Source organism: Chelmon rostratus, chromosome 23, assembly GCF_017976325.1.
Source record: "Chelmon rostratus isolate fCheRos1 chromosome 23, fCheRos1.pri, whole genome shotgun sequence".
Classification (NCBI taxonomy): Eukaryota; Metazoa; Chordata; class Actinopteri; order Chaetodontiformes; family Chaetodontidae; genus Chelmon; species Chelmon rostratus.
Genome location: NC_055680.1, coordinates 16,681,841 through 16,695,781, shown reverse-complemented (window position 1 = coordinate 16,695,781; position 13,941 = coordinate 16,681,841). Strand labels below are relative to the sequence as shown.

Genomic DNA, 13,941 nt, shown 5'->3' with positions numbered 1-13,941 from the left:
TAAAAACCAAATGGACACATTATATACAGTTTAATAGTTAATTTATTGGTTAGAATTGACACTGTTGTCTCATGAAAGTGCATTTAATTAATGTTTAACATTTGCTACACATGAAAGAGAAATTAAATGATAAATCATGACACAATATTAGTGTTAAAGGAGCAGTCTGGCTATTTTACACATAGAAAGCAGTTTGCTTGTCATGTTACAAGTTGTATGATGGGAAAATGTAAGATTGAGTGTTTTGGGGGGCTTTTGGGGGGATATCTTTGCCTCTGCTGCTTCAATTTTGTTGGAGTGTTCCTTTCATTAGAAAACCCACGTGAAAGGTGTTCAAAATCAATAATAATGTCTACCATGCAGTCTTAGTATAGCTATGTGATGTCTCGTTGTTCCTGTGCGGACTCTAATAGAATTACATGTGAAAATTAAGTTATTAGTGTCATTCATGCTCCCAATTTCTGTTCATTTACTGCATGCATGCTATGAAAATTAGCTTGGAAATGTGCTTCAAAGTGGCACACAGTGAACATTTAGTCACATTATTTTTTTGTTATTGAGGCATAACAGGCTGCTCTGGTCGTACTAGTTTGTTGACATTAATAATCTGCTCAGATGCTATTTGCTGGATTACTTCTGCCCTTCCAGCGACTCCAGCACAGCTTTAAAGATGGCGGCCACGGCCACAGCGCCGGGGTCGGGGAGGGTGACCCGCTCAGCTGCGATGTAGCTGGCTCGCCCCGCCCTCGCCGTGAGGTTACGGGTCGACTCCGCTCCAGAGGCCGCTTCCTGGGAAGAGAGAGGGAAGAAAGGCAAAAGAAAAGGCCGCTCAGGGAATATATGAACACACTCTGCCGGCAGCCTTACAGTAAAAGCATGTAAATGTACCTGAACAGCAGCCTGTAGTACAGCCATCTGTCCACCAGGTGGTGCTGCAGTTAGCTTCATCAGCTCATCCACAGCAGGACACAAAGCATCCAACTGGAGAGGGAGCAAAACAAAGACAGAGATATATGGTATGTTAATCAGGGAATACACAAAAAAAGAAAAGATGGTTGAAAAGTAGCAGAAAAATGAAAAGAAAACAACTCTGTCACCATGGTTCTGTCCCCAGTGTCGGCACCACCGTATCTGAAAGACAGTTACAGACTGTTTCTATATATGTGAACGGTAGTTGAACTTTTCATTTATTTGTTCTTATTTGTTCTTCTACCTTTTATTCAGCCTTCCACATTTAGGAGAAATCCACACAATCACACACACATACAAAAAGAAAACACCAATTCGTGTAGGTATATCAAACATAAACACAGACAGACACACAGCCCCGCACCTCCTCATGGCCTGTGTCCCAGCATGCATTGCACTAGCCCACGCTGCAGCGTTGCTCCGCCCCTCTGTCACATGACCGGCTGCTGCGGTCAGGAACAGACTGTACAACTGGAAGATGCATGAAGATGAGCGTGTGAGTGTCTGTGTGGGAGCTGTCAGATATCACTTTATGTCAAAACAAAGTAAACCAACCGCTCCTGAAGACCCGCCCATCTTCTCCTGCACCAATCCAGCCAGGACTGACAACAGTTTCCTGGGGCAACCTGGGACCACATGATCCTGGAGCCACTCCTGAATGGCTGAGAAATTTTCAGAATCTTAAAAGTCTGTTTTGGAGATACTTCACCATGCATTCTTTGTCTTCATCCGCTTGCATGTTATTGTACTGCTGTTGATACTACACGCTGTTTCTCACCTCTAGCAGCCTGTGCATGAGTGTTCCCACAGTCTCCGTCCCCGGCCGCACGGTCCAGGGAGTTGAGTTCTTCCTGCTTTTCCAACAGTGTGGAACAAACCCTCTCTAAGGCTTTACGCATCACAGAACTCAGTGGTCCTGGCACCAACAAAAAACTGTATTTACTTTTTTTTGTTGTTGCTATTTAATATCAACACAATATGTTCCACAGAATGAGGAAATCCCTGTATGTGAATGCTAACTGTTAATTAAGCTGCAGTTCACCTAATGGCCACAAGATGGCCAAGGATTTATTTTTTCCTAGCCTATACATACAGTGTGACTCCTGGAAATTAAATGTTTAGTTCATATGAATTAAATCACTTAAAATCATTGTTTTATTAAGATGTTGAGGTTAAAGGAGGGTTAGGGCTACAGCTCATTGTACTGAGGGGTCATGGTTGCCATTCTCATCCCGTCTCAGCTGACAAGATGACGTCAAGTAATAAACCAAACTGAAAAAGGCTGCAGGGTGGAATCTTTCCCTTTGTTGCTGCTCCTCTAACGTGTCAGGAACACACTACATGAATGTCGGCAACCTTGGACACTAACCTTCAGAGTGAGTGTCATCCTGTGGCCGTGTGCTCATGGCTGGAGGTTCTGCTACGTAGCTGCGTCCACTTACACACACGCTGCTGAGGTTTGGCCAGGCGGGGGCGCTTGTTTTAGCATCTGTACCAGATAGAGGATGTTAAATATATTTGTGTGTGTGTGTTTGGTTTTCTGCTTTGTGAGGACCATCTGAGTTTTAGGCATTGTGAGGACATTGGAGACTTGGTGTCTGCATTAGACTTCGCTTAAGGTTAAAGAAATAGTTCAGCATTTTGTGCAATATGCTCCACTATGGGTCCAGCATGTAGCTTCTCCTACATTTGTCAAGTGTCATTTTTGTGGGGATTAAACTAACAAGGTATAATGAGCTTCGACAGAGCCAGGCTGCCAGTTTTGGAAGGAGAAAAAATTAATGTACTTTCCAAAATGTTGAACTGTCCCTTTAAGAACAGGTTTTGGGGCTGAGGGATGCAATACAAACGTGTGTGATGTCCATGCATGCTCACCAAACAGTCTCAGTGTTTCCTGATCGGCCCTCATCAGGGTCAGCGACACTCCCGCCATCTCCAGCGATGTCATGAACGAGCCGGACATCACCCTGGCGACCACCACACCACGACTCTCTGCAACCGTAGAAACCGCCAATCACATCCTGCGACATCCTCGGAGACGTTTATCATCAAAAAGAGGTCAGGAGGACCTTCAGCCGCCGCCGCCGCTGCCTTGCTCTACACGTCCCCGATGCTTTAATGTGTATTAACACATGAACGCAGATGAGCAAATGAACCCATAGTTACCCAGACAGATGATGGCTGCTCGAGTAACCACGGCCATCTCCAGACAAGACAGAGCTCCGAGGTTGTTCACACACACAACCACACTGTCCCCTTTATGAAAGAAGACGCACACACTTTGAGTTCAAACACAAAATGGCAAATGGCTGCACACATTAAAAGTCAGTATAAACAGAGACATAATACATCAAACTAAGAGGACCTGATTGAAGAGCCAGATGCGACTGGCTGTCGGGGTTGGTCATGTGATCTATCATGGTCCTCACCACCTCATTAGCGGATGCCACCTGATCAATAGGACAAATGAACAGAACTAAGACAAATACATGTAAATATAAAAAGAAATAAAACATAAATAGTAAGTTTAGGCTGGTTGTGGCTGAATCTGAATCACCTTTGACCTTTTGATTCCAGCCTCACCGTGGATTCCTGAAGAGGATGGAAAACACCAGTCAGCATTTACTACAATTCTCTCCCATCACTTATCCACCTCAGGCTTTTCTCTCTCTGTCCGTCTTTGAAATGCTTTGATAAGACGATGTTTTTGTTCCCACGCATACAGTTTTTCTTCAGTCTGGCAAAAAATACAGAAATACAGATGGAAAGCGCAGCTTGGAAAGAACACCTTCCAGGTTGGATTTATAAAGCAATACCTCTGCTTCCAGGAAGGTCGCAACTTTTTTTGTCTACCTATACTATCATTGCTAATATTTATAATAAATAATCAATATGTTTTACAGTGGCTTGCCACATTAGAGGGTCAGCACATCCAGATATAATTGAGTATAGGTTAAATGTGTCTTTCTGACCCTCTTAATGTAGCTTTGGTTCACATTTTGCTATTTTGACGATCAATTACCAATTTCCAAATTGTCTGTCATCTATTAACGAGTGGAGCAACGGGCCATATTAACTTAAGCAATTAATATCAAAAACATACATACACAAATATATAACTAAACACATGTAACAGTTTTACTCTTCAAAGTTGGTGATTGATCTACAATTGAAAGATAAAGTAAATGGTAAGGAGATCTCTCTAGAGGTCTGTCTATTCAATTATATATTTAATCCTAATTATTTGTAAATTCTTGCTAACATGATTTTTGTATTTTTAAATCTGGCTGACACATTTTAATCAGTTCAGGAATGCAGATTTGGTTCAGACCTACAAGCCTCCATCTGTCCTTACTCTCTATCCTTCTCTCTTTTGCACAATTCCACCTTCTCTCTTTCTCCTCCTCCCATTTCTCTTTATGGTTGCTCACCCAGTCCCAGCTCCATGTCTCCGGGCGGCAGGTCAAAAGAAGGCAGGCAGCCTGGAACGCTGCACGGAGACAGACTGACCCCCAGCGTGCCTGCAACACACACACACACACGTCTATTAAGATCAGCATCCAAGTGTGTCTATCAAGCTTTACCAGAGTGAAACAGAGACTCACCAATCCCCTTCAAAACCTCCGTCACCTTGGAAACAATCTGGTCCAATGAGCAGCCTTCTTCTGCTAAAACACCTGCCAGCTGACAGAGAGAGTGGCCAGATTTTTAAAGGCAGGTATCATGAAGTGCAACAAACATTATCATGGACAAAACAACATCTGTGTGGCTGAGGTGCATGATGGGAAGTGTAGGCTCCTGTGTTATTGCAGCCTCTGCTGCCCGCAGCTTTATGGAGCCCCAATCCTAAATTCTAAAGTCTATTAATTGACTATAATTAATTTAATTAACAGCTAGCTGTAAGTATGGACATGTCCTGACATATAAGTACAATGAAAAAAAGTTATATTTATATAGATGTTAGAACTGTAAAATGCTACTGATTGGTCATTGATGCACCAATGAAAAGGCCTGTTTCCTTATGTTTAAGAAGAGCTACAACTTTATCTACTATACTGTTCAACTGTTATAGAAACAGCGAGCGAGAGTGTGACATGAGGTCGAAAGCTCCGGGAAAAGCAGGTGGATTAAATGGACCCTGAGTCACAGACTTTTACAGACAGACTATTTCAACATGTGGGCGACATTTGAACACTGAAACTGTTCACCTTGTGTATGAAGATGGTGCCACACAAGCCTCTCCTCCCGGCCTTACTGGGCTGGTCGAAGGCGCAGTCCTCGGCAACTATCACCATGTCAACGGTGACGCCGTGGTTACGGGCTTGCTCTGCAGCCAGTCCGAAGTTGAGGCGGTCACCGGTGTAGTTCTTCACGATGAGAAGGACTCCGGAGGCTCCTGTGGAGGGACGAGGGCTGTTGTTCTTCAGTCATGTCTTTAATGAATTAAAAGACTGGACATCAATCAATATGCATGCACATCCGGCAATCAGAAGGCCGAAACAGGTGAGCAACCTGGAGCACATTACCTGCATTGTGCAACGACAGAACGGCAGCCAGGATGCTGGCAGGAGGTGGAGATGCAAATACTCCACCTGCTACAGCTGCTGACAGCATCCCTGCCCCGACATAACCTGGAGACACAGGGAGGGGAGAGTAAAAGGTGAGAAATAAGAGCTGAGACAGTTAAAGATACTCAGTGTCCCATTTTAAAGCATTACCCCCGTGTGCCGGCTCGTGTCCGGACCCCCCTCCGGACAGCAGCGCCACTTTGCCCCTCAGGTTGTCCAGATCGGACCGAAGCACAACTCTGTGGCCCCTCAGCAGAGAGAGGCCCCCGCAGGCCCTCACGAGGCCGCAAAGAGCCTCGTCCACACAGCTGTCCACTGAGTTTATCAGCTTCTTTTTGGGCTGAGAGACAGATGAGAAAGACATACATACAAAATGTACAGCAGCATGCAAATGCTACTCAATTGTGCATCAATTATTATAATAATTTAAGAATCTAAATTATCTATGTGTGTGTGTGTGTGAGAATGAGGTCAGACATACATAAACATACAGTAAAATCCAAGTTTACAGAAGCAGCACAGTAAAGTTTTATGTGCAACAACTTGACAGTATAAAAAGTTGTGATTTCCAGCTTTCCCTTCGGACCTGTCACCGCTGCAGTGGACTCTGATCCTTTAGCAAGTGTGCAAAGCAGCGCTAACTCAACCACCCTGCCAAAACGCTGCTGTCATCCTTCATGTCAGCACAAATCCCCAATCGGAAACACTCACTGATCTTCACTGATGATCGATCATGTCTGCTACAATTCATTTTTACCTCCATTTCAACTTTTCTTGCTTCTTTTTCCTTCCGACAGCAGGTTGGACCAAAAGAGTTAAACAGCCTGATTTTGCAAGAAAGATACCGGATATAAAGCTGGCTTACCTGCAAAATAAAATCGTATGGTATCGTAAAGGGGCAGAGCTACAGTGTTCATCGTAAATAATGAAATGATTCTGACAAATTATCAAGTTAAAATGCAATGCAGTAAGATGCGACATTTTCTGATTCGCTAAACGTGAGTACGATGCGGTCAGACTTTTATTTTGAAAGGCTAAGAGGAAGTCTTGCTTTATTTTCCCAATAACTAAATGTGATCGTGACGGGTCCATGGAAGCCTGTCACTTCCACCTTTTATTTCCTGTGTCCCGGTAAATTGATAAACTTGGACTGGCTTTCAAAAACTAATAGGACGGGGTGTCACTGCTCGTGTGTGCGTGTGTGTGTGTGTGCGTGTGTGTGTGCGCGCACGCGCGTGTGGGACACACGAACCTTTTCAATTAAAATAATAAGTGAATGAAAAGTGAGAAAAGACTGAAATAATGTATAATTTTTGAAAGAATTTTGTAGTTTTAAAAACTTCGACACAGTGAGGTTAAAACGAAAATATTTAAATGAGAGCAAACTGAATGTAATGAGACTTTGTTTTCCCATAACATCCTTAATGAACCTACAATCACGCTGCGTTTGGTGGTTAAACTGATGGACAGATAATAATAAGTGATGGGTAAATAAAATGTAAATATGGGAGTAAAATAAAGAAATAAATAAACTCTTTATCATCTGAATAAAGCCTTTAAATCTGGTGTGAAATTACTGTAACTGGTTCAGCTCAGTGTTAATTCAACTACATTTTTTAATCCAGTCGAATATCCTGTAAAAGTAAACATAATAAGATTAAACATGGTGTTCAAACAGGTGGTCATTACTGTGTTCTCCCTCATGAAATATTAATGACCCCCTTCAAACAAGGGAAACTCCGCTCACTCGGGCTGCTCCATAAAAACATCGAACCAACCCCCCCGGTTCCTCCTGCATGACGTACAGAGCCCGACCAGCCCGCACCGCTCGGCTCAGCTCAGCTCAGCTCGGAACCGTCCAGAGCAACATGCAGGATGGCGAGTGTGGAGACAGCCGCCGAACACGAGCGTATCCTGCGGGAGATCGAGAGCACAGACACCAACTGTATCGGTCCGACCCTCCGGTAAGCAGTTCCCCCCGGCGGCTGTCCCGGGCAGCCCCGCGAAAAGCAGCCGGACCCACGGCGTCACCCGGCTGAGGGAGAGCGGCTAGCTGTGATTAGCGCCAAGTTAGCAACTCCTCCGAGACTCCGGGAGCTTGGTCAAAACTTTAACGCTCCTGTGCCCATTATCGGACAGCTAACCGGCTAACTTTAGCAAACACAAAAGCCAGCTAATTTACACAATGGACACTGGCGTCCAAACCTCCACGACTAGTCCTGACTGTCGGGGGTGGCCTAAGGTTTTTGACCCGACGTTGACCTTTTAGCTTTGTCGCCAAAGTTTGTCAACTAGTCCGGAGGTATTTCGGCAACTTAAGCTAGCGTCAGCTAACTTAGCTAACTCATTGACATTCTGCTCACTGGTGTCAGAGCTTACAATGGGAGTCGAGCTTGTTTGTGGTATCTAAGGGCTCTCTGTTTGTCTGGTGGCTCCAGGGTTTATCACTGAAGTCGGTTAGCCTATCTGGAGGAGCTGTCGTCGGCTGGTTTTCGGTCAGTTAGCTCGCTCGGTGGTTCGCAACAGCAAAGCTATATCAAGGAGTGTCAAGCGCAGCAGCTCTGTCAAGCTGTGCCCCCCCCCCACACAATGAATGAGAGCTACAATTTAAATGCTCCTGGGGGTAACCTGGAGGGGTGGCACTTGGGGTGGTGGTGAATATACACCACACAGGACCCCGCTGGCTGATGCTGGTCATGTGCCTGATTGCTTACGAGTGTTCAGGCAGTTGCTCAATAATTTAGTGGAAAGTGCACTTTCAGACTGAGCGACTTTCCAGTTCATTTGGGTGTTTGCGCCAGACTGCACGGTTTCACATGTCATCAGTGGGGGAGGATTTGCTCTTGATGCAGCATTACTTCAGCTGGCTGTGGACCCGAAATGGGTCAGAGCCCTGTTTCTGCTCAGCTTTCATGTGAGGAGCACTGTTAAATATGCCAGACTGCCTGAATACAGAGAGGACGCAGCCTGGTTTTGTGTTCTCGTAAGCATGGCGTTTAAAAATTACCTTGATTGATGCTAATTTTATCCCAGTTTCCTCCTCTTGGAAGAAAGCGTGTCCTTGGCCAGCGGTTTCTGAACTGATTGTCCAAAGAGGAAATGTGTGATGAATGAACAGGGAAATGCCACAGAGGAACTGGGCTATTGAAGGCTTGTCAGAGGTGTGTGTGTGTGTGTGTCTGTGTGTGAGAGACAAGTTGTACCTTAGCGAATGTGTTTTTCTCTTGTCCCTCAGTGTTGATCATTTTCTCCAAATAGTAAGACCTATTTCAGCTCCTTATTTAGGCCAGTCAGTGTGTCTGATGGGACTCCGGCGAGCCCAGTGAAGTGTGTGTTTACCGGCCCTCTCGAGATCCAGCTGACATATGACTTGATAACTTTGCGTGACACCTCCGGCTGCCACATTCTCCTCTGAGCGCCCTCACGTGCCGTTCAGTGACACTCCGACGGGCAAGCAGGCTGCGAGATTATTATGTTTTTTTCACACACGGCCGTGCCATGTCTCATCTCCTCCAGCTTCCTGTCTCGGCCTGACTGTGACTGGCTGTCAGCGTTTCCACTTCAACCACTCACACACCCTCAAAATAATCGCGCAGCCTATGTTTGGAGCTGTCAGCTACATCTTTAGCTATATTTAGACCAGAGGGATGTTTAAAACGAGGTATTTTAATTGGCAAATCTATCAGCTGATGACGGATGCAACTGTTCGAGATGATAAACAGTTCAGTTTTTGGAGAATCTAACCAGAACAACACAAGCGGCTCTGCTGCTGTTTTTATTGCTTATCAACCAAAAGTGTCTTTCATGTTTAGTAATCTCTCTCTCATGTTCGGCACATGTTCTACAGAGATAAAACTGTCTGTGGGAACAGACGTTTCTCTGCTGGCCGCCTTTTCCTTTTGTTTTTCAGCGTGTGAAACCAAAGATAGGAAATAACAAAGCGATGAATAACTTTTGTTGACTTGAATTATGAATTACAGGGTTGTTAGTCACATCTGGCCGGTAGCAGCAGTTTCTCCTGTTTTAGAAATCGTTTTTGTTGGGCAACAGATTATTTTCACTGTTGATTGATCTTTTTTAGCATTTATGTGGCTGTAAGCAGCAAATGTGACAGCTTTTTATTTGATAAATGCCTGAATTATTTCAGAATTACTACAATATGTGGAAGTCGACTGAGGATTTTTTACTTTACAGCTGAAATTTGTTGTCAATTAACCAATTGGTTGATCAACAGAAAGTTAATTATTAATAGTTTTATATTGATTAAAAGGTTAAGTAATTGTATAAGTCAAATACCTCTAGAATTCTGTGGCTTCAGCTCCTCATATGTGAATATTTTTCTCAGTTTTCGTTCATAGTTAATTGAGTATTTTGGACTTTTGGCTTGTTGGTTTCATAAAAAAGTTGGGAAATCATGATGGACATTATGTAATTATTTTCTGACATTTTATTTGCCAAACTATCAATCACGAAAATAAATAGATCAGATTATTTATAGATTATTTAGTTGCAACCCTCTTTGACGTTTTAAGGATTATGCACATTTGCCTTATTGTGTCCTCTGATTGAGCGACAATGTCAGTGAAAATGCTTTCTAATTAAAAAATAATTAAATTAATTAATGGAACTGCAGCTGTTTTGCGTAAAATTGATTATTTTTATTCGGATTTTCAATCACAAGGATTGTAATGTTCAGCCTCCTCCAAACCATCCTAGGTAGTAACTTTCCTAAGAGCTAAGGCTCTTCAAACAGCCAGGAAAAACAGGTTGGCAGTGTGTGTTAGTACATGTGTTAGTGTGTGTGTGTGTGCGCCTGCAGCAGCAGCATGCAGGTCGAGGCCGGCTGCAGCATTCCTCTCTGACAGCAGAGTAACTCAGGAGCGATCTGACAGGAGCGGCCAACTCCCTCCAGTCACAAACACTCACCTAAAGACAGGAAACTCCTGTGTCTGTGTGGAAGTGTTAAATATGCTTGTGCTTTATTTGTAGTTGTGTACTCCACGATATGATGCCAGAAAAATTACAGTAATCAGTCAGTAACAGACACCCACAACAGCTCCTTATGTTTACGCTTGTTGTGACTGCGTGGAGCGCTCGTTTCTCCTGTCCTCTCATCCAGCTTTGACTCTCATCTTAAGTCATTTGTCGTTGCCAAATTGTGGTTATAGTGGCTTAAAATTAGCGCTGAAGGCACCAAATGATTAATTGATTAGTTGGTTGAGAGAACATTAATCAACTGTTGGTTGTTGGATGTCTCTTCAAATTTGGTTATTTGGCATTTGGACTCAATGATTAAAGGATTAGGTTTTGGTGGGCAAAGGTCAAAGGTCACTGTGACCACACACGACACATGTTTGACCATAACTCAGAAATTCCTACACTAATTATGACAAGATTTCCCACAAATGTCTCAGAGGATGAAATGAAGACGCGATGACGCTTTACATCCAAAAGGTTGAAGGTCAGCTTCACTGCGACATCATAATGTTGTGCAGAAACTCTTCTCCGGCCATTATTCAGCAGCAGGACTCAGGCTGACAGACAGAAGGCAGATTGTGACCATATTTCACGTTCGGTCGGATGCTGAATCGGTGACCCTGAGCTTGAAACCGAGCTGACTGTTTAGATCTTGTGTGCGGCAGGTTGAACGCGTGCGTGAGACCTCCACCTTTTGCAGTTTGTAGCTTCGTTGCAGCAGTGTCCATATCTGAAGCATTGTCGTCTACCACAAGATCATTAAAATCATACATGTGAATATAGTGATAACTTGCACACGCTTCACTACATATATAATGAGTCTGCACAGACATGTATGTAAATGCAACTTGACTTGATGAAGGCAAACAGCTGTGAGGCTGTAATTCTAGTTGTTGGGTGTAGATTTGATTTTGATACTGATAAACCAGATTACCCGTATTTTCCGCACTATAAGGCGCACCAGATTATAAGGCGCATAGACAGAAACTACCGTCCTGTGGTGTCTGGGTTGCGTTATGCATCCACTAGAACAGGGGTCGGCAACCCGCGGCTCTTTCATCCCTCTGATGCGGCTCCTGAAAATAATTAATGAGCATTTATTTAAAATGTATTTTATTTTAGTTTGTTCGTTTTGAAACAAACACCGCGCGCGATCACAGATGACAGTTTATCCTGCGTAAAGATGCAGGTGACGGCGCACAGCGCTGATGTGCAGACGCTGTGCGCTGAGGTTCAGGAGCAGAAATCACATTAACCACGTTTGATTAATATTTTAATTGCCTATGATTTAGCATATATTCGTATTTTTCATTGTTCAGTGAAATGGTCATTTTATTATTCAGGTTGACAGCTGACTGCACGCGCCAGTAAAAGGATGACGGCACGCAGAGAGTGGAATACCGCTGTTACTTCGGCCACGCCCCCTGACAACGATAGCAATAATTAACCAATATTGATCCATATAAAAGGCGCATCGGATTATAAGGCGCACTGACGGTTTTTGAGAAAATTAAAGGCTTTTAGGTGCGCCTTATAGTCAGGAAAATACGGTACTTCTAATTTAGCGTTAATAAATCAGGTCTTTTTGGACTTGTTTTTCCAGTGTTGGCCAATTAGCGAGTCTGAAATCTTCAGTTGATTTAATTTTAGAGCCAATATGAACAGCAAAGCACAGAAACAACAGAAAGCAGAGCAGCTGACGTGACTGATTGTCACACTTTGCGAACATATATGAGGCGCACACACACGTCTCTCTGTTCCTGTGTGACTTTTCTGCATCGCTGTCAGGTTGTGTCGCCCTCATATAAGTTAACATCATCATAAGAGCAGTCATCCCCAAAAGATGAGCCGTTTAGAGAAGAGCTCAAACGCCCTTGGGGTTGTCTTCGTTCGTTCACACACTTTTCTTTAAAACGGCGAGTATTTCCTAGAGGATTGGTTCGAGAGCTCACATTACGGCTCGTGTAACATAGAAGCAGTTTCAGGGCAGAGACGCCGGTGACCACACAGAAGTTGTGATTACAAAAATGAGTAATGAAAGGATGACGTCGAATAGAAAGTAGAAAGACAGACAGAGCAGTTCTTGTGTCTGCAAGAAGGAATAATCTGTGTGTGTCTAGAACAGCAGAAAGATTCTGCTGCAAAAAGGCCAACAGGTTTTGTCAAGTCAGTAGATGTAGTCATGTGAATATGAAGCCGAGCTGAACGCGGTGCGCTGTCAACGTCAGATATCGGCTTTGCTTGGCTGTTTTCTGTCTTTATAACATGTTACAGTGCAGTCTTCCAGCGTCTCAGTGTGGAGAACATGCAGCTTGTCTGTCTTAAATGAGAGTATATTGAATGTCTTTTGGTTTGGGAGAGAAACTGTGATCGGCACTTTTCACTATTCTTGCTACTTTTTTGTCCAAACAATCGATCGGTTGATGAAGAATAATCTGCAGATTAATCAATAATGACCATAATCATTAGTTAAGTGCTAATTAGATCTCCTGAAGTTGCACTGAGGGGATGCAGATACTGTGTTGGTTAATCTATTGATTTTTTTGTTTATTTTTTTGGTTGCTTTATTATATTGTCAGTATCCAGAGCTGAAGGTGGTAACTTTCTTAAAGGATAACTTTCGTTTTTTACAACCTGGACCTTATTTCTAGCATTAAATATGCCCATTTACTCACTCAGACAACTTTGGTGGCATTTGGAGTCGTTTTGAAGAAATTAGCCCCAGAGGAGCGGTGCGTATATCCGTATAATGCGAGTACTCGGGGCATCCATGCGCAGCCTCTATATAACGCATAATCTGCAGAAACTCGTTCATATTCCAATATTTAGTTATGATATGCTGGTGCTATTCCCCTCTGAGCCCGTGGTGGCATGTTATCAACATCCGGCGTCTCGAGACAACTACCTCTGACGTGGATGATGTCATTACTGAACGCCGGGCGCTGCAGCACGAACCATAGCTGTGCCAAACTACAGCTAAACTAGCCGACCGCCGGCTCAGAGGGGAATAGCACCAGCATATCAGAACTAAATATTGGAATAGGAACGAGTTTCCGCAGATTATGCGTTATATAGAGGCTGCGCATGGATGCCCCGAGTACTCGCATTATACGGATATACGCGCCGCTCCTCTGGGGCTAATTTCTTCAAAACGACTCCAAATGCCACCAAAGTTGCCTGGGTAAGTAAATGGTCCAGGTTGTAAAAAACGAAAGTCATCCTTTAAGTTACCGGCCCAAAGGGTTTCAGTTTACACCTAGCTGCAGCCTCCAGGACTGAAAAATGAAGCGAGTCAATCCCCATAGACCGCCATATTAAAATGCTGACTTTACAGCAGAAGTAAACATGCTAACAGCCTGCTGCAGAAGATGGTTTTGGTCCATGTGGCTAATTTCCTGTTCATGACAAAGTCGTTTAAAGAACGCAT

The 13,941-nt window shown here is 43.7% G+C and overlaps 2 protein-coding genes across 3 annotated transcripts in view; one reads left to right on the top strand and one right to left on the bottom strand.

Annotated features, from left to right (window-relative positions):
* Window positions 1-35: 35 nt before the first annotated feature.
* On the bottom strand, window positions 36-8,820 carry tkfc (triokinase/FMN cyclase). 2 transcript variants are annotated; one of them, XM_041964514.1, is made up of 17 exons: window positions 8,741-8,820; window positions 5,688-5,877; window positions 5,496-5,600; window positions 5,178-5,365; window positions 4,575-4,653; window positions 4,401-4,490; window positions 3,527-3,561; window positions 3,335-3,419; window positions 3,136-3,225; window positions 2,845-2,961; window positions 2,339-2,458; window positions 1,748-1,885; window positions 1,525-1,631; window positions 1,334-1,440; window positions 1,098-1,131; window positions 889-981; window positions 36-789 (listed from the first exon to the last, which is right to left on the bottom strand). In XM_041964514.1, the coding sequence occupies exons 1-17, from the start codon at window positions 8,780-8,782 to the stop codon at window positions 631-633; spliced, it is 1,779 nt and encodes a 592-aa protein (XP_041820448.1). In that variant the 5' UTR covers window positions 8,783-8,820; the 3' UTR covers window positions 36-630. The 2 variants fall into 2 exon arrangements, with proteins under 2 accessions (XP_041820448.1, XP_041820449.1); XM_041964515.1 differs by lacking the exon at window positions 8,741-8,820 and adding an exon at window positions 6,295-6,673.
* The window catches only part of exoc6b (exocyst complex component 6B), an 84,698-nt gene continuing 78,083 nt past the window's right edge, over window positions 7,327-13,941 (top strand). The window contains exon 1 of the mRNA XM_041964513.1: window positions 7,327-7,501. Within this exon, the coding sequence (XP_041820447.1) occupies window positions 7,413-7,501 (89 nt within the window). The 5' untranslated portion in view covers window positions 7,327-7,412. The remainder of the gene's footprint in view (window positions 7,502-13,941) is intronic.